This window comes from Oncorhynchus tshawytscha, linkage group LG03 (genome assembly GCF_018296145.1).
Source record: "Oncorhynchus tshawytscha isolate Ot180627B linkage group LG03, Otsh_v2.0, whole genome shotgun sequence".
NCBI lineage: Eukaryota > Metazoa > Chordata > Actinopteri > Salmoniformes > Salmonidae > Oncorhynchus > Oncorhynchus tshawytscha.
The window spans coordinates 29321326-29345949 of NC_056431.1; the positions used below are offsets into that span (position 1 = coordinate 29321326).

The 24624-nt window shown below is 43.6% G+C and overlaps 1 protein-coding gene across 1 annotated transcript in view; it reads right to left on the reverse strand.

Annotated features, from left to right (window-relative positions):
* tgfb2 (transforming growth factor, beta 2) overlaps positions 1–23923 on the reverse strand; it is a 40146-nt gene extending 16223 nt beyond the window's left edge. Inside the window, exon 1 of the mRNA XM_024402049.2 lies at positions 22524–23923. Coding sequence (XP_024257817.1) covers positions 22524–22869 — 346 coding nt within the window. The 5' untranslated portion in view covers positions 22870–23923. The remainder of the gene's footprint in view (positions 1–22523) is intronic.
* Between the last annotated feature and the right edge of the window lie 701 nt (positions 23924–24624).

The window sequence follows — 24624 nt, forward strand, 5'->3', positions numbered from 1 at the left end:
GATGTTGGAGCATTGCTGTGGGGACTTGATTCCATTCAGGCACAAGAGCATTAGTGACGTCGGGTACTGATGTTGGGCGATTAGGCCTAGCATGCAGTAGGCGTTCCAATTCATCCCAAAGGTGTTCAATGGGGTTGATATCAGGGCTTTGTGCAGGCCAGTCAAGTTCTTCCACAACAATCTTGACTAACCATTTCTGTATGGACCTCGCTTTGTGCACAGGGGCATTGTCATGCTGAAACAGGAAAAGGCCTTCCCCAAACTGCTGCCACAAAGTTGGAAGCACAGAATCAACTAGAACATCATTGTATGCTGTAGCATTAAGATTTCCCTTCACTGGAACTAAGGGGCCTTGCCGAACCATGAAAAACAGACCCAGACTATTATTCTTCCTCCGCCAAACTTTACAGTTGGCACTATGCATTCGGGCAGGTAGCGTTCTCCTGGCATCCGCCAAACCTATATTTGTCCGTCGGACTGCCAGATGGTGAAGCATGATTCATCACTCGCGTTTCCACTGCTCCAGAGTCCAATGGCAGTGAGCTTTACACCACTCCAGCTGAAGCATGGCATTGCGCATGGTGATCTTAGGCTTGTGTGTGGCTGCTCAGCCATGGAAACCCATTACATGATGCTCCCAACGAACAGTTATTGTGCTGACGTTGCTTCCAGCTACACCATGGTGCTACCCTAGAAGGTGCTGTTGAGGCTTCTGTAGACATTCATTGCAAAACAGTGAGTTTTAACAGTTATTTGGTGATGTGATTATATTTAGTATAGTTTTATCTAATAAGGATAACTTGTTATTCAGCCACACTATTTACATTTCCATGAAATTCACTGAGTATGATGGTGCCCCCCTTCCTCCTTTGAAGAGCCTCCATGAGCGTTAATCTTGGGGGAATTACATTAAATATGCATCTTTCCCACGGCTCCAGAGCCGGGAGGCCTGTGAACTGCTCAATGTCTGCCGTGCAGTTATCAAAACAGCAGTCACAGAGACCTGTGCCAACCAATGCAACCCCTCCCAGCGTCCTTCACTCCTCACACTGTCACTGACCTCCACTGACCCTACACACACTTCCTGCGCCCTGGCTCCACCCACTTGCTTCCTGTCCCCGGAGCGGTTCCAGAACTGCAGCCAGCATCATCTTTGTCCTTTAATGCACTCCAGACATGAAGGTTTTATACAGTACACCGTGTGTGTGTGTGTGTGTGTGTGTGTGTGTGTGTGTGTGTGTGTGTGTGTGTGTGTGTGTGTGTGTGTGTGTGTGTGTGTGTGTGTGTGTGTGTGTGTGTGTGTGTGAGAGAGAGAGAGAGAGAGAGAGAAGAAGTTAGACTAGCCTCCAGCTGCCCAAACTCTCTCAGTTTATACTGAAATGACACTAAAACTGGCCTTAATTGCAGACTGTTTGACAAAGAGCGATGTTTCAAGCTGTGTCTGGCTTCTACTTTACAGAGCGACATTAAGGAGATTTTGTTTTACATGAAAGGGACTTCACGGTGCTTGGCACAGCTCAGTGAAACACCTGCAGTGGGCAAACATTTGACCTTCGAGAAAGAAAAAATCAATTTAAGGCCAAACTGTTTCATTTGGAGTTGGTTTTTGCTGGTTTCGGCTGAGCCCACTGCTCCAGCAGTACTAGACTCCTTTTGCTAATGGTTAGCCAATAAATATGTCTGCACAGTTTTTTACTTAGGATCTACACACTATATTAAAATTTCATTCAACAAGCTCTTTGAATGAAAGATTTTTCCTGCCCTTACTCCCTGATAATAAACAGTGCAAATCAGTGAAAAACAGCTGAAGAGTGCCTACAAAAGTTAAAATACCTAAGTCACAAGGTTCTGCTCCGGAGAAAACTTGCCTGGTCCCAGATATGTGTGTGCTGTCTTGCCAATTCCTATGATCATTGTCATGCCAAACATTTAGCATGACAACAACCAGAAGTTAGCTATACAGCACAAGCAGATCTGGTACCAGGCTAAAAACTGCGGTTTCAATAAAATCCTGTGATATTAGCACAGGCTATTAGGATTTCATAACAACACCTGCAAGTGTTTTAGCAGATAAATTGGCATGGCGCATGCAAACACAGTCACACACACACACTGGGGGATATTACAGGGTGTTTTGTGTAATATTAAAACATTTGAGTTGCCTGGAGACCTTTATGGCATAACATGTGGCTTTAATAAAATATGACATTAAGTGGTATATATTTTACGAGGAGACATTCATTTTCTTCATTGTTGGAATGGTCCTACAAGCCATGAATTACGAGGAAAATATCAAAATGTTTGTTCAAATTCCCCAAAAGTCTGATTTATGACTTTTGTAAAATTACCGGATGCAACTGTTTGCTACCTCAGAGTCATTTTTACCATTTGAAAATGGAAATTGAGACCAAATATTGGTTTGCAGGGCTGAGATATCCCAGGACAGACCGAAGGGGAAATTATTTGACCTACATTGGAGCATTTCTCACTTCTATAAGACATGCTCTCAGATTCCCCAGGTTTCCTCTATGCATGGACAGTCTGTTCTCTCTCACACACTCTGGACCGGCAAGTGGTACCGATGCACTGAGTCTGGAACTAACAGGACCCTGAACAGCTTCTACCAGGAATAAGCCATAAGACGACTTAATAGTTAACTAAAGAGCTACCCGGACAATCTCAGGACTTTACAGTGCGACCATTTTACTCACATATGTCCCCTCAGAACCTTTACTCAGTACTTTGTTGAAGAATCTTTGACAGCAATTGCAGCCTCGAGTCTTCTTGGGTATGACGCTACAAGCGTGGCACTCCTGTAATTGGGGAGTTTCTCCCATTCTTCTCTGCAGATCCTCTCAAGCTTTGTCAGGTTGGATGGGGAGCGTCGCTGAACAGAAATGTTAGATTGGGTTCAAGTCTGGGCTCTGACTGGGCCACTCAAGGACATTCAGAGACTTGTCCCGAAGCCACTCCTGTCGTTGTCCAGTTGGAAGGTGAACCTTCACCCCAGTCTGAGGTCTTAAGCGCTCTTGAGCAGATTTATTTAATTTCTGTTTATTCAGTTTTGCACACAAGACAACACAAAACAATATAAATAATATACTCAACTAGAACAAATACAAATAAAAAAGAATAGCTTTAAAGATACCGTACCGACAAGTTAAACACACCGGGCAGAAGGCTACAAAGGTTAAAGGGCAGTAGTACAGGGACAGAGCAGACACCTCACCATTGTTCCTGTAAGCAGGCAAGGGATAGGGGTGGAGAAATGCAGTCACTCACAGACAGTCATGGCCACAGACCGACCATCCACTGGAACAAAAACAAAGTTGACAATGCTTTAAAAGAAAAAAGTTATTATAATTTTTAAAATGTCTAAGCGTGAACAAAAATAAAAATAAAAACAGGGAAAAACAAGCTCACATTTTAGTCTCTGACCAGGCAAGATGAACAAGTTATCCGTAGGTCACAATCAATAAGCACATCATCAACCTTAATGCCCCCCCCCCCTCACAGGGGACTCAAATACAGTCTTATTTTATTTTAATATGAATGCCATCAGGATGGACTGTTTAAAGTAAGACCGGAATGGAGCCCAAGCCTCATAAAACAGTTTGGGGTTCCCACGTGTATTGAATTGAATTTTTTCTAGTTTCAGAGAGCACAACACATCTCTCACCCAATATAGCTAAAAGAGTTGTATAAGCAACAGTGTCCGACTAGATTCTTGACAGGGGGTACCTATGGGCAGTACTCCAAAAAGGGCTGTAAGGGGAGACGGATCTATAACAGTGTCATATATATCAGAGAAACATTTAAATATTAATTCCCAGAAACCTGACAGTTTGTGACAGCCCCAAAACGTATGATACAGTGTGGCTGGTTCCGTTTTACATCGGACACAGGTAGGATTCCGGCGCCGACAGACTTCCGGCGCCGACAGAGATGGCCGCCTCGCTTCGCGTTCCTAGGAAACTATGCAGTTTTTTGTTTTTTTACGTGTTATTTCTTACACTAGTACCCCAGGTCATCTTAGGTTTCTTTACATACAGCCGAGAAGAACTACTGAATATAAGATCAGCGTCAACTCACCATCAGTACGACCAAGAATATGTTTTTCGCGATGCGGATCCTGTGTTCTGCCTTACAACCAGTGTAACCGAGTGGATCACATGCAGCGACCAAAAAAAAAAAAACGACTCAGAAAAAGAGGGAAACGAAGCGGTCTTCTGGTCAGACTCCGGAGACGGGCACATCGTGCACCACTCCCTAGCATTCTTCTTGCCAATGTCCAGTCTCTTGACAACAAGGTTGATGAAATCCGAGCAAGGGTAGCATTCCAGAGGGACATCAGAGACTGTAACGTTCTTTGCTTCACGGAAACATGGCTAACTGGAGAGACGCAATCCGAAGCGGTGCAGCCAGCGGGTTTCTCCACGCATCGCGCCGACAGAAACAAACATCTTTCTGGTAAGAAGACGGGCGGGGGCGTATGTCTTATGGCCAACGTGACATGGTGTGATGAAAGAAACATACAGGAACTCAAATCCTTCTGTTCACCTGATTTAGAATTCCTCACAATCAAATGTAGACCGCATTATCTACCAAGAGAATTCTCTTCGATTATAATCACAGCCGTATATATCCCCCCCCCCCAAGCAGACACATCGATGGCTCTGAACGAACTTTATTTAACTCTCTGCAAACTGGAAACGATTTATCCGGAGGCTGCATTCATTGTAGCTGGGGATTTTAACAAGGCTAATCTGAAAACAAGACTCCCTAAATTTTATCAGCATATCGATTGCGCAACCAGGGGTGGAAAGACCCTGGATCATTGTTACTCTAACTTCCGCGATGCATATAAGGCCCTGCCCCGCCCCCTTTCGGAAAAGCTGACCACGACTCCATTTTGTTGATCCCTGCCTACAAACAGAAACTAAAACAAGAAGCTCCCACGCTGAGGTCTGTCCAACGCTGGTCTGACCAAGCTGACTCCACACTCCAAGACTGCTTCCATCACGTGGACTGGGAGATGTTTCGTATTGCGTCAGACAACAACATTGACGAATACGCTGATACGGTGTGCGAGTTCATTAGAACGTGCGTTGAAGATGTCGTTCCCATAGCAACGATTAAAACATTCCCTAACCAGAAACCGTGGATTGATGGCAGCATTCGTGTGAAACTGAAGGCACGAACCACTGCTTTTAATCAGGGCAAGGTGTCTGGTAACATGACTGAATACAAACAGTGCAGCTATTCCCTCCGCAAGGCTATCAAACAAGCTAAGCGCCAGTACAGAGACAAAGTAGAATCTCAATTCAACGGCTCAGACACAAGAGGTATGTGGCAGGGTCTACAGTCAATCACGGACTACAGGAAGAAACCCAGCCCAGTCACGGACCAGGATGTCTTGCTCCCAGGCAGACTAAATAACTTTTTGCCCGCTTTGAGGACAATACAGTGCCACTGACACGGCCTGCAACGGAAACATGCGGTCTCTCCTTCACTGCAGCCGAAGTGAGTAAGACATTTAAACGTGTTAACCCTCGCAAGGCTGCAGGCCCAGACGGCATCCCCAGCCGCGCCCTCAGAGCATGCGCAGACCAGCTGGCCGGTGTGTTTACGGACATATTCAATCAATCCCTATACCAGTCTGCTGTTCCCACATGCTTCAAGAGGGCCACCATTGTTCCTGTTCCCAAGAAAGCTAAGGTAACTGAGCTAAACGACTACCGCCCGTAGCACTCACATCCGTCATCATGAAGTGCTTTGAGAGACTAGTCAAGGACCATATCACCTCCACCCTACCTGACACCCTTGACCCACTCCAATTTGCTTACCGCCCAAATAGGTCCACAGATGATGCAATCTCAACCACACTGCACACTGCCCTGACCCATCTGGACAAGAGGAATACCTATGTGAGAATGCTGTTCATCGACTACAGCTCGGCATTCAACACCATAGTACCCTCCAAGCTCGTCATCAAGCTCGAGACCCTGGGTCTCGACCCCGCCCTGTGCAACTGGGTACTGGACTTCCTGACGGGCCGCCCCCAGGTGGTGAGGGTAGGCAACAACATCTCCTCCCCGCTGATCCTCAACACTGGGGCCCCACAAGGGTGCGTTCTGAGCCCTCTCCTGTACTCCCTGTTCACCCACGACTGCGTGGCCATGCACGCCTCCAACTCAATCATCAAGTTTGCGGACGACACAACAGTGGTAGGCTTGATTACCAACAACGACGAGACGGCCTACAGGGAGGAGGTGAGGGCCCTCGGAGTGTGGTGTCAGGAAAATAACCTCACACTCAACGTCAACAAAACTAAGGAGATGATTGTGGACTTCAGGAAACAGCAGAGGGAACACCCCCATCCACATCGATGGAACAGTAGTGGAGAGGGTAGCAAGTTTTAAGTTCCTCGGCATACACATCACAGACAAACTGAATTGGTCCACTCACACAGACAGCATCGTGAGGAAGGCGCAGCAGCGCCTCTTCAACCTCAGGAGGCTGAAGAAATTTGGCTTGTCACCAAAAGCACTCACAAACTTCTACAGATGCACAATCGAGAGCATCCTGGCGGGCTGTATCACCGCCTGGTATGGCAACTGCACCGCCCTCAACCGTAAGGCTCTCCAGAGGGTAGTGAGGTCTGCACAACGCATCACCGGGGGCAAACTACCTGCCCTCCAGGACACCTACACCACCCGATGCTACAGGAAGGCCATAAAGATCATCAAGGACATCAACCACCCGAGCCACTGCCTGTTCACCCCGCTGCCATCCAGAAGGCGAGGTCAGTACAGGTGCATCAAAGCTGGGACCGAGAGACTGAAAAACAGCTTCTATCTCAAGGCCATCAGACTGTTAAACAGCCACCACTAACATTGAGTGGCTACTGCCAACACACTGTCAATGACACTGACTCTACTCCAGCCACTTTAATCATGGGAATTGATGGGAAATGATGTAAATATATCACTAGCCACTTTAAACAATGCTACCTTATATAATGTTACTTACCCTACATTGTTCATCTCATATGCATACGTTGATACTGTACTCTATACCATCGACTGCATCCTTATGTAATACATGTATCACTGGCCACTTTAACTATGCCACTTGGTTTACATACTTACCTCATATGTATATACTGTACTCGATATCATCTACTGTATCTTTCCTATGCTGCTCTGTACCATCACTCATTCATATATCCTTATGTACATATTCTTTATCCCCTTACACTGTGTATGACAGTAGTTTTTTTTTTTTAATTGTTAGTTAGATTACTTGCTCGTTATTACTGCATTGTCGGAACTAGAAGCACAAGCATTTCGCTACACTCGCATTAACATCTGCTAACCATGTGTATGTGACAAATAAAATTTGATTTGATTTGATTTGGATCAAAATCAGAGAATATTCTTCCTAGTTTGGCCCAGGACCAGTGGATACGGTGAACCACATTGAATTGAATGAGGCTGTGTCTAGTGCTTAAAAAGGACGAATGCACCCTGTGCAACACAGATTCCCAGGTGTCTTCCCCAAGTTCCTCCCCTAAAATCCTTTTCCCATCGGGTCTTTAAATGCACCAAACGGGGGTCTGTAAGTCATTAATCATTGCATATACATCTGCGCCCCTAGGAAGCTTGTTCAGCTCCAAGATGCTCTCTGTAGCTGTATTCGCAGGCCTATGGGGAAATTCAGGTGTGTTAGCTCTAATAAAGTTCCTAGTCTGGAGATAGCGGAAAAAAGTGGGATTGGGGAGGTTGAACTTTTCCTGTAGCTGAGCAAAAGAGGCAAATGTATCATCAAAGAATAATTGGGCGGGCGAGGAGAGTGAGTGCAGGATGCCAAAAGCCACATCATTTAAAGATGGAGGAAATAAAATGTTCTGATTGATTGGGCCTGATAGAGAAAAGCTTCAGAGGCTGAAGGCTAAAAGGAACTGATACCAAATTTTAAGAGACTGCTTTACAATTGGGTTGACACACCTTTTGCCTGGGGACACTGGGAGAGACGAGCACAACACAGAAGAAAGTGCAGCAGGTTTACACGATTCAGACTCCATCTGGACCCAGAGTGGTCTAGGGCCAGTAGGCTCAGTCTGCAGCCAGTACAAAAGGGCTCTGAAATTTGCAGCCCAATAGTATGTCTGAAGATTTGGTAGAGCTAAACCACCCAATGCCTTAGGCTTCTGTAAATGTTTTCTACCAATCTGGAGCAGATTTTCATCAACGACCTCTCTGTGCTCCATCCATCTTTCCCTCGATCCTGACTAGTCTCCCAGTCCCTGCTGCTGAAAAATCCCCACAGCATGATGCTGCCACCACCATGCTTCACCGTAGGGATGGTTCCAGGTTTCCTCCAGACATGACACTTGGCATTCAGGCCAAAGAATTCAATCTTGGTTTTATCAGACCAGAGAATCTGGTTTCTCATGGTCTGCGGGGCCTTTAGGTGCCTTTTCGCAAACTCCAAGCGGGCTGTGCCTTTTACTGAGGAGTGGCTTCTGTTTCTCCCAACTCCACAGAGGAACTCTGGAGTTATGTCAGAGTGACCATCGGGTTCTTGGTCACCTCCCTGACCAAGGCCCTTCTCCCCCGATTGCTCAGTTTGGCTGGGCGGCCAGCTCTAGGAAGAGTCTTGGTGGTTCCAAACTACTTCAATTTAAGAATGATGGAGGCCACTTTGTTCTTGGGGACCTTTAATGCTGCATAAATGTTTTGGTACCCTTCCCCAGATCTGTGCCTCAACTCAATCCTGTCTCGGAGCTCTACGGACAATTCCTTCGACCTCATGGCTTGGTTAAAAAAATGATCTAAAACCCATTTTTTTTTCTTTGTCATTATGGGCTATGGTGTATAGATTGATGAGGAAAATGTTTTATTTAATCCATTTTAGAATAAGGCTGTAACATAACAAAATGTGGAAAAAGGGAAATTGGTGTAAATACTTTCAGAATGCACTGTATCTTCCGCAATTACCTCGTACCCCTGCAGATCAACTCGGAACTGGTACCCTGTGTATATAGCCAAGTTGCTGTTACACATTGTGTATTTTTCCCTTATTATTTCTTCTATATTTTTCTCTGCATTGTTGGGAAGGGCCCATAAGTAAGCATTTCACTGTTAGTCTACCCCTGTTGTTTACGAAGCATGTGACAAATAAAATGTGATTTGAGATGAGGAGAAGTGGAGAGGAGAGAAAAGATAGAAGGGAGGAACGCAAAGGTGAGCGGGAGAGAGGGAGAGACATATCCTGTGTGGAATCAAGACGACCATCTGAGGATTAAAAAAAAAAGCATGCGCAATAGGAAAGGAGAGAAACATTAGTCAAGAAATGGTAACGAAGAGGTCGAGGAAAGGAGAGGAGAGGAGAGAGGAGAGGAAAAGGCGACTGGCTGAGAAAGTCGAACTAGCCAGGCGGAATAGGAGAACAACGAGACAGCGATAAAGAGAGAAGTCGAGAAGGAAACAGGGACAGACAGACAGGAGATCACAGAGGAAAGAGTGGGGGAAGAGTGAGAGTAAAGGGGGGAAGAGTGAGAGTAAAGGGGGGGAAAAGACGACAGAAAGAGCGAGAGGGAATGTGAGACGGAAGAGAGCTCCCGCCTGTCTCGTTCCCTGCAGACGCCTCCGCCCAGCCACTCACCTGCCAATAGCAAATTGAAAACAACTCTGCACATAATCCCTGGGAACTAAAAATACCCGGTGCTTTGAAGCCCCTTCCACGAAGGCCTGTCAGTCTCCACAGGCCTCTTTCCCAGCAACAGACCAACACACACACACAGAAACGTATATACACACATACACAGAAACACACAGTGTGAGAGTGTGTGTGTGTGAGAGAGAGAGAGAGAGAGAGAGAGAGAGACTCAGATGAGAGGGGCTTTTGGGCTTCAGCCAAGAGACAGACACATGGTCCCTCTCCACTGTTGCTGTATGGCAACCAGAAAACAAGCAAGCAGCATAACAGAGCAGCGAGGGATGAAGATGAGGAGAGATAGTGTAAGAGGGAAGGAGAAAGAGAGAGACCCCATGGCAGTGTGTGTATGTTTGTGTTTAAATGTGTGTATGAGAGAGAGAAAGCGAGAGCGAGCAAGAGAGAGTGAGAGTGAGAGTGAGAGTGAGAGAGAAAGAGGGTGTGCATGCATGCTGAGTAGCAGTGGCCTGGTCCAAACTCAGTGGGAGAATACCTCACCTCATTAATTGCTGAATACATAAACCTTCGGAACACTATGACACACGCTGCAATTCACTATCCTCTGCTCGACGATTGCATAACATTACAAACCGCAATCACACATTCAACAGTCCCATAAAACGTGCCCCTCTGCAGTACACATTCACTAAACTGCCCTCCACTAACAACAGCACTAGCTCTCACTCCCTTCTATCACTGTCGTGTTAGAGTAGCATCTTACATGGGAACCTGTCCCATTGTTGTAAACAACACCAAACGTCGTTGGAGGAACCGTGGTTACTCTTTCTCTCTCTTTCCCCCGTTTCTTTTTCTCTCTTTCCCTCGGTTACGCAATGCTGCTTGGCCACGGTTGTCCTCCAATTCAAATGGCAGCAGCGTCCAGGTCTTGCGTAAGTTTAGCGGAGGATCAAGCCCCATTCTCAACAACAACCCCACAGTGCTGCTGCTGCTGATACCTCCTGGCTCTGTCTCTCTCTCTCTCTCCTTCTGCCTCTCCAAGAGCACCAATGAGACATCAACAGGGTGCACAACAGCAGAGAAACTGAACACTGACAAAGACCTACTGTAGACCTCAAAGAACTACACAACACCAAGGCTACATGGCATTATGATTACATAGCAAACACAGGTTCATTATGATAGAACTCAGCTCCATGACACAGCAACAATAAAGCCCCCAGAACAAAGAAAGACATAGGATTACCTATCACAGCCATATACCTGAAAACAGGGATACAGGGGCAACACGTTGACTATAGGAGTTGCTTTCGGACAATATCCCTTCAAGACCGACGTGCAATTGCTTGAGGTATTGTGGCACCAAACCCAGGAAAGTCCGTCTCCCTTGAAACAGCTTGGTGAAAGTCAGATGCGGCTAAAAATAGTGGCAAACAGCGTGAGGCTTTGACCTGCCCCAAAATAGTTCAAACGGGCCCGCTCTCCACAGTGTGTTTGTGTTCATCTGTTTGGCTGTTGTTTGTACAGCCCTCTCCTCACAAAGCAGCAACACGCGTGCGGACGCACACACGGACACACGTCCATGTTTATTTACAGCAGTGCAGGGGAGATAGGCAAGAGTGTTCACTTACACTAAACACAATCCATCACACACATCGAGCCACACCAGGATCAACACATACGAGGCCTTCAGCATACTGAGCTAACACATCCGAACACACAAACACCAGGAGTCAAACACAAACTAACAACGATGCTGATATTATAGAAAAGGTCCAGTGCAGAGTAAAAATCTAGATTTGTCTGTACTTCATATTTCTGCACTACGAGGGAATAATACTGTGAAATTGTACAAATAGTGTAAGAGCTGTTTCAAAAGACCGCCTGAAATTTCTGCCTGTTTTGGTGGGATGGAATTTTGGCCTGCCTGGTGACATCACCAGGCGGTAAATTAGTTAATAGACCAATAAGAAAGATAGTTTCAAACCTCTCTGCCAATAACAGCTTGTTTTCCCTCTCCCCTCTCAGCCCACTGCCAGACAGTCCTAGCAAAAATCTTGCTTGAGAAATTGCTCTTTGCTAAGATGCTATTTTAGTTTCTTTTTGACCATTTTAATTTAAAACTCAGTAACGTACTTAATTGTTACCCAAAAATGATTTGATATTGAGATAAAAAACGGCTGTATTGGACCTTTAACATACTAGACAGGCACACAGACATACTGTACACACAGAGACAAGAACACAAGCACATACAGTACCAGTCAAAAGTTTGGACACACCTACACGTTCTTTATTTTTACTATTTTCTACATTGTAGAATAATATTGAATAAATCAAAACTATGAAATAACACATATGGAATCATGTAGTAAACCAAAAAAAGTTCAAAACAGCCACCCTTTGCCTTGATGGCAGCTTAACACACTCTTGGCATTCTCTCAACCAGCTTCACCTGGAATGCTTTTCCAACAGTCTTGAAAGAGTTCCCACATATGCTTGAGCACTTGTTGTCTGGTTTTCCTTCACTCTGCAGTGCAACTCATCCCAAACCATCTCATATGGATTGTGGTTGAGTGATTGTGGGGGCCAGGTCATCTGATGCAGCACTCCATCTATCTCCTTCTTGGTCACATAGCCCTTACACAGCCTGGAGGTGTATTAGGTCATTGTCCTGTTGAAAACAAATGATAGTCCCACTAAGCGCAAACCAGATGGTATGGCGTATCGCTGCAGAATGCCGGGGTAGCCATGCTGGTTAAGTGTGCCTTGAATTCTAAATAAATCACTGACAATGTCAGTAGCAAAACACCTCCACACCATCACACCTCTTCCTCCATGCTTCATGGTGGGAACTACACATGCGGAGATCATCTGTTCACCTACTCTGCGTCTCACAAAGACACGGTGGTTGGATTAAAAAATCTCACATTTGGACTCATCAGACCAAAGGACAGATTTCCAATGGTCTATTGTCGCATTGCTCATGTTTCTTGGCCCAAGCAAGTCTCTTCTTCTTATTGGTGTCCTTTAGTTGTGGTTTCTTTGCAGCAATTCAACCATAAAGGCCTGATTCACACAGTCTCCTCTGAACTGTTGATGTTGAGATGTGTCTGTTACTTGAACTCTGTAAAGCATTTATTTGGGCTGCAATCTGAGGTGCAGTTAACTCTAATGAACTTATCCTCTGCAGCATAGTTAACTTTGGGTCTTTCTTTCCTGTGGCGGTCCTCATGAGAGCCAGTTTCATCATAGAGCTAGATGGTTTTTGCGACTGAACTTGAAGAAACTTTAAAAGTTCTTCTAATTTTCTGGATTGACTGACCTTCATGTCATAAAGTAATGATTGACTGTTGTTTCTCTTTGCTTATTTGAGCTTTTCTTGCCATAATATACTTGATCCACATCTGTATACCACCCCTACCTTGTCACAACACAACTCATTGGGACAAACACACTAAGAAGGAGGCACACCTGTTAATTGAAATGCATTCCATGTGACTATCTCATGAATCTGGTTGAGAGAATGCCAAGAGTGTACAAAGCTGTCATCAAGGCAAAGGCTACTTTGAAGAACCTAAAAAATAAAATATATTTTGATGTGTTTAACACTTTTTTTAGTTACTACACGATTTCAAGTGTTCATTCGTAGTTTTGATGTCTTCACTATTATTCTACAATGAAGAAAACAGTCAAAATAAAGAAAAACCCTTGAATGAGTAGGTGTGTCCAAACTTTTGACTGGTACTGTACATGCTTGAATGCACATAAGCACACACACACATGCATGCCCACAATACACACCATTACATCTTAATAAAAGCAGTGCTATTCATAAATGTGCATTTGTCTTTAAGACCTATGTAAGTCTGACATGCTTCCTGCAGAAAATGTAAAAATCTGATTAGATGTCATTATGTAACTCAAACACTTGGCACACACACACTGGGCCTTTCTTATTATCTGGTCCCTCTGCAAACTCTCACCAGAAGAATGTCTCTACACAGCGCTAGGCTAGCTAGCTCACCTTAGGAGAGTTATATTATGAAGAACAAAAAACTGGACAAAAGCAAAATATCAAATCAAATCAATTTGTATTTGTCACATGATTTGTGAACAAATCAAATCAAATCAAATCAAATTTATTTATATAGCCCTTCGTACATCAGCTGATATCTCAAAGTGCTGTACAGAAACCCAGCCTAAAACCCCAAACAGCAAGCAATGCAGGTGTAGAAGCACGGTGGCTAGGAAAAACTCCCTAGAAAGGCCAAAACCTAGGAAGAAACCTAGAGAGGAACAAGGCTATGTGGGGTGGCCAGTCCTCTTCTGGCTGTGCCAGGTGGAGATTATAACAGAACATGGCCAAGATGTTCAAATGTTCATAAATGACCAGCATGGTCGAATAATAATAAGGCAGAACAGTTGAAACTGGAGCAGCAGCACAGTCAGGTGGAAGTTGAAACTGGAGCAGCAGCATGGCCAGGTGGACTGGGGACAGCAAGGAGTCATCATGTCAGGTATAGAACAACAGGTATAGACTAAGTGACATGCTTACTTACGGGCCCTTCCCACATTTGATTATGTTAGAGCCTTATTCTAAAATGGATCAAATTGTTTTTTTCCCCCACTCATCAATCTACACACAATATCCCATAATGACAGAGCAAAAACAGTTAAAACTGAAATATCACATTTACAGAAGTATTCAAACCCTTTACTCAGTACTTTGTTGAAGCACCTTTGGCAGCGATTACAGCCTCGAGTCTTCTTGAGTATGATGCTACAAGCTTGGCACATCTGTATTTGGGGAGATTCTCCCATTCCTCTCTGCAGATCCTCTCAAGCTGTCAGGTTGGATGGGGAGCATTACTGCACAGCTATTTTCAAGTCTCTCCAGAGATGTTCAATCGGGTTCAATTCTGGGCTCTGGCTGTGCCACTCAAGGACATTCAGAGACTTGTCCTGGAGCCACTCCTGCGTTATCTTGGTTGTGTGCTTAGGGTCGTTGTCCTGTTGGAAGGTGAACCTTCACACCAGTCTGAGTTCCTGAGTGCTCTGGAGCAGGTTTTCATCAAGGATCTCTCTGTACTTTGCTCCATTCAGCTTACTCTCGATCATGACTAGTCCAGCAGTCCCTGCCGCTGAAAAACATCCCCACAGCATGATGCTCCCACCACCATGCTTCACTGTAGGGATGATGCAAGGTTTCCTCCAGATGTGATGCTTTGCATTCAGGCCAAAGAGTTCAATCTTGCTTTCATCAGACCAGAGAATCTTGTTTCTCATTGTCTGAAAGTCCTTTAGGTGCCTTTTGGCAAACTCCAAGCAGGCTGTCATGTGCTTTTTCCTGAGGAGTGGCTTCCGCCTGGCCACTCTACCATAAAGGCCTGATTGGTGGAGTGCTGCAGATTGGTGGAGGGCTGGTTGCTGTCCTTCTGGAAGATTCTCTCATCTCCACAGAGCAGAGTAACTCTAGAGCTCTGTCAGAGTGACAATCGGGTTCTTGGTCACCTCCCTGACCAAGGTACTTCTCGCCCGATTGCTCAGTTTGGCCGGGTGGCCAGCTTTAGGGGAGTCTTGGTGGTTCCAAACTTTTCCATTTAAGAATGATGGAGGTCACTATGTTCTTGGGGACCTTCAATGCTGTAGAAATGTTTTGGTACCCTTCCCCAGATCTGTGCCTCGACACGGTCCTGTCTCGGAGCTCTACGAACAATTCATTCGACCTCATGGCTTGGTTTTTGCTCTGACATGTACTTTTAGCTAATGGACCTTATATAGACAGGTGTGTGCCTTTCCAAATCATGTCCAATCAATTTAGCACAGGTGGACTCCAATCAAGTTGTAGAAACATCTCAAGGACGCACTTGAACTCAATTTTGAGTCTCACAGCAAAGGGTCTGAATACTTATGTGAACAAGGTATTTCTTACATTTTTTAATACATTTGCAAAAATAAAATGTCTTCCTGTTTTCACTTCATCATTATGGGAAATTGTTTGTAGATAGATGAGAAGAAAAATGTATTTAATCCATTTTAATCAATTTTTAAACAAAATGTGGAAAAGGGGAAGGGGTCTGAATACTTTCTGAATGCACCGTACACATACAGTAGGTAGGGATAAAGACAACAGGATAGATAATTAAACAGTAGCAGCAGCGTATGTGATGAATCAAAAGAGCTAGTGAAAAAGGGTCACTGCAGATAGTCTGGGTATCTATTGGTTAACTAATTTACTAATTTAGCAGTCTTATGGCTTGGGTGTAGAAGCTGTTCAGGGTCCTGTTGGTTCTAGACTTATTAATCAGCATCATAGTTTGTCACAGATTAGCAACATGGACATTGTTCTATCAGGTTAATTTTCAATTAATTTACCTTAGTAGAGTTGTGTTTACTGCACCCCAAAAAATTGTTACTTAACTATACTAAACTACAGCGTATATCAATGAGTGTTTTTTATCAAATAACACCGGTGCACTCCAAATCTAAAGTGATTCAAACTAATGCCTTTTATTTGAACCATGTAAAGTTTGATGTTCAGAACCTGTTTGAAGTGTAATGTACTGACGTGTTGTTGAAAGGCTAGGTAATTAGTGCTCCTTTGAATCCACATGACTGAAGAAAAGGCAGAATCAACATGTGGTCTCTATTTACGCTGGTACAGCACTCACTGTGTTAGCTCCTTAACAGCTGACCTCTCTTAAAACACTTTGAAATGTTTGCCCAACAACGACTCATTAAATTGCAAATATGTCTAGTGATTTGCTGTGAGTACAACATATCAATGTCAACTGCATTGAGTGTGGTTTAGATAGTGTAGTACAATTTACTACACTATATACAATGCAATCGTGTTTTCTACAATGTACATTTCCAAAGTTAACGTTAATGTAAATCAAATGCCACATATATTTTAATACAAAACACTTCCAGTGATATGACTAAAATGATGGGAGGAGTAGGCTGCTCTGAACGAGGATTGCACTTCTATATTGTACAAAAATATAAACGCAACATGTAAAGTGTTGGTCCCATGTTTCATGAGATTAAATAAAATATTATAGAAATGTTCCATACGCACGGAAAGTGTGTTTCTCTCAAATTTTGGGCAGAAATTTGTTTACATCCCTGTTAGTGAGCATTTCTCTTTTGCCAAGATTATCCCTGCACCTGACAGGTGTGGCATATCAAGAAGCTGATTAAACCGGCATGATCATTACACAGGTGCACCTTGTGCTGGGGACAATAAAAGGCCGTTTTGTCACATTTTTGAGGGAGTGTGCAATTGGCATCATCACTGCAGGAATGCACACCAGAGCTGTTTCCAGATAATTTTATGTTGATTTCTCTACCATAAGCCACCCCCAATGTCATTTTAGAGAATTTGGCAGTACGTCCAACCGGCCTCACAACCGCAGACCATTTGTAAACCACGCCAGCCCAGGACCTCTACATCCGGCTTCTTCACCTGAGGGATCGTCTGAGGGGTGCTGAAGAATATTTATGTCTGTAATAAAGCCCTTTTGTGGGGAAAAACTCATTCTGAAAGGCTGGGCCTGGCTTCCAAGTGGGTGGGCCTATGCCCTCCCAGGCCTACCCGTGGCTGCGCCCTTGCCCAAGTCATGTGAAATCCATAGATTAGGGCCTAATTTATTTATTTCAATTAACTGATTTCCTCATATGATCTGTAACTCAGTAACATCTTTGAAATTGTTGCGTTTATATTTTTGTTCAGTATATAATGAGCAGAATGTTCTATATTCAAGTACAGCTGTAACCTTTTGCATTGTAAAGTTTGCATTGTAAAGTGTAAAGTGCTTAAGTAAAAAATACTTTATAGTTTTTTTGGGGTATCTGTACTTGACTTAACTATTTATATTTATATTTTTGACTACTTTTACTTTACTACATTCCTAAAGAAAATAATGTACTTTTTTACTCCATACATTTTCCCTGAAACCCAAAAGTACCTGTTTACATTTTGAATGCTTATCGGGACTGGAAAATGGTCCAATGCATGCATTTATCATCCCTACTGCCTCTGATCTGCTGGACTCACTAAGCACAAATACTTTGTTTGTAAATTATGCCTGAGTTTTACTTAAAATAAGGGATTTTAAATTATTTATAGTTTTACTTTTATTTTGATACTTAAGTATATTTTTGCAATTACATTTACTTTTGATACTTAAGTATATTTAAACCAAATACTTTTAGGGAAAGGGGGACACCTAGTCAGTTGTACAACTGAATGCATTCAACTGAAATGTGTCTTCTCAACCCCTTTTGCTCAAGTAGTATTTTACTGGGTGACTTTCACTTTTACATGAGTCATTTTCTATTAAGGTATCTTTACTTTTACTCAAATATGACAATTGGTACTTTTTCCACCACTGCTAAATATGAACCAACCAGCATTCCTGTCTTATCACAAGGACAAGACAGCATAGGTGATGCTACTCTCACGATGCCACCCTTCTAAGTCTAGGCTTATAATGCTTTCTTCTCTCCAACCATTTATCATAGTCAATAAACGTTTGCACATGAAGAACAAGTCAGAATTAATGTGCGGATAAATTAATAAGGTCATTCGTTTAACCCCTGACTTTGAACGATGCTGTGTGCATGACATCATCTAAATCCCATTTTATCAAAGCAAGCAACACATATAGTTTAAACATATATACACCCCGGTAAAAGGGAATGGCAAAACTATCCCCAACAGACACACACACACACACACAAACACACTAGGGTCACTGTGAGAGCTCTAGTCCACAGGAGAGCTATAGCACACTGGAGACATACAATAACTTAGAGAGTAGGCAGGGCAAATGCTAAACAAGCATTTCTGTATAGGGCAATGTGGGCATGCTAACAGGCCAATGTTGTATCAGCTTGTACAATGGCAAGAAAAAGTATCTGAACCCTTTGAAATTACCTGGATTTCTACATAAATTGGCAATCAAATTTGATCTGATCTTCATGTAAGTCACAACAATAGACAAACATAGTGTGCTTAAATTACCAACACAAATTATTGTATTTTTGTTGTCTATATTCAATACATCATTTAAACAGTTACAGTGTAGGTTGGAAAAAGTATGTGAACCCCTAGGCTAATGACTTCTCCAAAAGCTAATTAGAGTCAGGAGTCAGCTAACCTGGAGTCCAATCAATGAGACGTAATTGGAGATGTTGGTTAGGGCTGGCTTGCCCTATAAAAACAACTCACAAAATTTGAGTTTGCTATTCACAAGAAGCATTGTCTAATGTGAGCCATGCCTCGAACAAAAGAGATCTCAGAAGACCTAAGATTAAGAATGGTTGACTTGCATAAAGCTGGAAAGGGTTACAAAAGCATCTCTAAAAGCCTTGACGTTCATCAGTCCACAGTAAGACAAACTGTCTATAAATGGAGAACGTTCAGCACTGTTGCTACTCTCCCTAGGAGTGACCGTCCTGCAAAGATGACTGCAAAAGCATTGCGCAGAATGCTCAATGAGGTTAAGAAGAATCCTAGTGTCAGCTAAAGACTTACAGAAATCTCTGGAACATGCTAACATATCTTTTCATGAGTTTATGATATGTAAAACACTAAACAAGAATGGTGTTGATGGGAGGGCACCACGGAAGAAACCACTGCTGTCCAAAAAAAACATTGCTGCATGTCTGAAGTTTGCAAAAGTGCATCTGGATGTTCCTCAGAGCTACTGGCAAAATATTCTGTGGACAGATTAAACTACAGTTGAGTTGTTTGGAAGGGGCTGCTTTGCTACCTCTGGGGGTGGACAGCTTGCTATCGACAGAAAAATGAATTCCAAATTTATCAAGACATTTTGCAGGAGAATGTTTGGCTATCTGTCCACCAATTGAAGTTCAACAGAAGTCGGGTGATGCAACAGGACAACGACCCAAAACACAGAAGCAAATCAACAATATAATGGCTTCAAACAGAAGAAAATACGCCTTCTGGAGTGGCCCAGTCAGAGTCCTGACCTCAACCCGATTGAGATGCTGTGGCATGACCTCAAGAGAGCAGTTCACACGAGACATCCCAAGAATATTGCTAAACTGAAACAGTTTTGCAAAGAGGAATGGTCCAAAATTCCTCCTGACCGTTGTGCAGGTCTGATCCGCAACTACAGAAAACGTTTGATGGTCAACCAGTTATTAAATCCAAGGGTTCACATACTTTTTTCCACCCTGCACTGTGAATGTTTGTACAGTGTGTTCAATAAAGACATGAAAACATGTAATTGTTTGTGTGTTATTAGTTTAAGCAGACTGTGTTTCTCTATTGTTGTGACCTAGATGAAGATCACATTCTATGACCAACTTATGCAGAAATCCAGGTATTTCCAAAGGGTTCATATACTTTTTCTTGCCACTGTACAGTCCATAATGCAGCATCATGAGAGACTGTCGCATAGCCTAGGTGACAATGTTGAAAAAGATGCAGCACACCTACACGCAATGCATGCAGCACGCACACACACACGCATACATACCTGTACATATGAGATTGGGAAAGGGGGCGTGAGAGAAGGCAAACATTGCGAAGAGTTTAAATGGGGGCCAATGAGTATCAATGAGGGGCAAAAATGAGTGGGGAGATGAGAAAGAGAGAGGAAGAGATTGGGATGGGGGAAGGATAGGTTATCTTTCTACCAACCACTCCACAGCCCAGAAACAGTGCGTCTCCTGCTGGAATTTTCCATGCAGCAAGTGGCAGAGCAGATCCCAGGGCAGCATTCGGTATTATATGTATAATGCCTGCTTGCTGGTTTAAATAGTGTACTGTGGGCCTGCCAGGCTTCTGTCTCTGTCCCCACTACACCGCCCCTCAACCCCACCCATCTCCCCCTTGTCCACTCCACTCCACAGCCCAACCTCTCCCCCGTGCACATTTTAGTGTGAGTTCCAGTGCCATGGTGCCCCACAGTGCTGCCTCTGAGGACTTCCTGGCACCCTACCAGATAAGATTGGTACCCTTGTGTGTATGTGTGTGCATTATTAGCTGGCAAAGACATTCACAATTTGACACTGGATCACACACACACACAAACAAACACACACACACACACACACACACACACACACACACACACACACAGTCGACTGTTAAAAAAATAGCCATCCGTATCGTCTTTGGCTGTGCTTTTTGGGACTAACAACTGGTGGTTTGACTCCCTCTCTCCTGTCTCTCTTTGTCATCTTTCCTCCCAGGAGCTAAAGAGTAGAGCAGCGTCAGAAGAAGATTAAAAAGGATAAATAAATAAAATAATTCAGCCTTTTTCTCTGAATGTTGACTCAGGATTATTTATACCCTGCAAATGCCTTCCTGACTGCGCTTGGCACATCGCCTGATCTATACATATTTAGGTGTATTTATACAACAGGCAGGGCCAAGGATAATATTTAATGCAAAATATACCTTGGGGCATATAAAATATCTCCTAATGAATTTTTTCTCCGTGCCGTGTACTCACATTTGATGTGGAGGAGAAAAAAATGATTACAGAATAAATGGCACAATAGCAGTGTTTAATATGATTATGTTTAGGCAACCATGACTTTGAAAACATGAATGTGTGTGTAAAAATGTAGCTAGAAACACAGTGGTTTATTACTTGAAAGCAGTGAGGGGGAAAAACAACTTTAAATTAGGTAATTGTAGTGACTCTGGGAGCCCAGAGTTAGCCGTCTCAGACCCCTATTAATCCAATCCAATTTGGGAGTGTAGGTCTACACATAAAACACACACACACCACTTTCTCAATATCACCCCCTGCCTCCTGAGATGAAAGGAATAAAACCTGATATCTCAAACCTGTTCTGACAATATTTTAGATTGCCCTGCTCTTCATGCTTTTGACATGTAAACAATGAAGAACTCGCCGTGGGAGTGTATTATCAATTTTGATAGGGTTTATAGCAGTCAGGGAAAACGGGAATTCAGAGGCGGCCCACTGAGAATAAGAGGTTATCACTGATAAAATCCACTCTTTCAATGTGATAAATACTCATAGGCCTCTCTATGAGGTCAATGAGTCCTTGGAGCTCACCCTGTCCCTATCTACAAAGCAGCTCCAGGCTGGAGAGACTCAGGCAAGGACACGCTGAATTAACATAACATTAGGGAAAACTTGCGTGTTATGTTACAAATGTACCAACATACACAATACGAACTCTTTCTTTAGAGTGAGATGGGGGGAGGGGGTAAATATTGAATCAGTGTTTCATTGTAGTCTGCTTCTACTACCTCATAACTATGCAATAACACATTGTCAAGGCGGCGCCGGGAGTCAGCCTGGGAGGAAATCGATCCCCCTATCCCACGAGAGGTTCATGTCAGGCTACCTTTTTCGATGACAGCTCTAGCAGCACAGGCCGACCTGCAGGGTTCGCATTATCGTTGTTTTGCTTGCCTGACTGCAACAGTGCCAGGAATAGTTTGTATAGTTTCCCCCAAAATAATCACAAACACACATGACGTACATAAAGGGAATGGGGATCTTTGAAAACTTTGCAGATAATACTACACTGAGCAACAACCTGCTGAATCAACGTTGTTTCCATGTCATTTCAACCCAAAAACGAACAGGGGAAAACGGATTGGATTTGCAACTTTTAACCTAAATCCAATGACATGGTGACATGTTTTGTTGATTTCACTCTAGCTGTCAACTCAACCAAATGTACGTTGAACTGACTTCTGTGCCCAGTGGGTAATTACTGGTTATTGGAGCTTTTCAATTATGCATTAAACCGTTACACAGGTGCGCGTGCGCTCTGGCACGTATTCAGGCGCGCACACACACACAAACACACACACTTACTCTCAGAGGGGTAGGGGGGTTGCATGTCGATTTTGTGAACCTCTTTTGCGTAGTACTCCTCCTCGCTTCGTTGGCGCTCACACGTCGCCGCCCGATCGTTGGCTTTCTCCTGCAACAGGTCTCTCGTGCTGTTATAGATGGCGATGATATCCCGCGACACCTCCTCGGGCTTGGGGTATGTCTCCGGGGGGCTCGTGAGCTTCAACTTGCTCAGTATCTGTCCACGGATGGCTTCTATGCGCTTTTTCATAAACTGATCCATGTCCAGCGTACTGCATGTAGACAAACTGACGGCCACAGTGGCTAAATCCATGGTCAGGAGAAGACTTAAAACGCAGTAGTTCATTGTGAACTCTAAAAGTAGACTACAGCAGCGTCTTGAAATCTCGACCAAAAAAAAGACAAAAGCGGCCTTGGAAAGGATATTTAAATATAACGGAAAGGCAATATAAACATGAAAAAAAAGCCTAAATATTGGATATAGAGGCTTACACACTTAACTACTTGTGGCCTAAATATTGGGAAACGTGGTAGTTTTGTGATCCCAGTTTCAGCACAGTATTTCAAATTGTACCTGGAAATCCATTCAACCATGGAAGTGAACTAATCTGTAAAATCCGTTATACGGGCAGCGGGGAGCAGACAGCAGCAGTAGGCAATGTATGATATTACCAATCACTTCACAATAAACGCATACTAAACGCGCGTAAAGTTACAATTGTCCAAACGAAAAAGACCGAATTGTGGCCATTAAATGCCAATCAAGGTTTAATATAAAAACCTTGAAGCAAAAACAAACTACAACCAGCTAGCTCGCTATCTCCAGTTGTGCAGAACAGACGTGTAGCCTGTGGGTTAGCGCACACCTCTACCGCATCAGAGCGCTGCGAGCTTTCCAACTGTGGCCAGTACCGCGCTCAGCACAAGTCCGTCTTTGATTTCTCTATCTCAAGATCAAGGTGGGCTTCGCTGAGCAGTTGCATCGCGGTTCTTGACAGAAGAACATACAACAGTGCAAAAATCAACCCGTCCTGGTACTCGCAAGGTGTCGTCTCGACGAGATATAACCTATTAAAGTTGTTATAACGCATGTGTTGGGTCAATGTAAATTGAGAAAATGCGGGGAAAAAGTGTATCAAAAGTATGGCAAGTAGGTTGAAGTATAAAGATAATCGATATTTCCTTTTAATACAATGGTAGACCGTTGACGCGTTCCTCCATCTCTTCTTGCTCTGAAAATCGGTCCGCAGAGCTGATGTTGCCAGTGGCACAACAGCATGCGGCCGGTTGTAGAGGGATATTTATAAGACGTACTTAACCACGTGCTCCTTCTTCTTCAAATGGATGTTGTGGTCGTCACTTTCAGGCCGGGGGACTCCTTCAACCTCAGGTTACGAGACGATTTATTGTAATGAGTGTTTAGTGTGCCCATCCGGACAATGCAGAGGGCAATGTCCTTGCGCGCAACCACGGGGTCCTAACGCCAGATTTATAATTTGGCGTCCACTAGCTCAATAACCATATCCACAAGTCCGGTGTAACAACATACGCTTATTTTGGTACCGCATTTTGCAATGGATAAAGTAGACAATAAATATTTCAGATTCGAGCTGGGATGGTTCTAAAGAAACGTCTTGCAGATGAAAACTTACAAGAACATTACAATAACATAAAATTGAGCTTCCTGAGAAATTATATGAACGGGATAAATACGTGAAAAAGGCTGATTTGATTTGTGGGTTCCGGGTATGCATGCATGCTCTTTTCGCAATCCTCCTCAATAACACGACAGATGTTGGCAAGAATACTGCTTCCCGTAAAGTTTGAATAACTTCAATAAAAACAACATCACCACTACAAGTAATTTGTTATGCCCATTATTTTTAAAACCCTTTATCCAGCTCTTAAATGGGGGATGTTTAGAATGGTTCTCCCCTGGGTCTTTGTTAGGGAGTGGTACACTACAGCTTTCTTGTCATCCCTGCACCTGTTTTAGGGGGACTGCACCATGTTAGCCATGAGAGTTTATGGACATTCCCGCATACATTCTGTTTCTATTTTCTTGGATTCTCACTCTCACAGTCATAATGCGCCAGGTTGA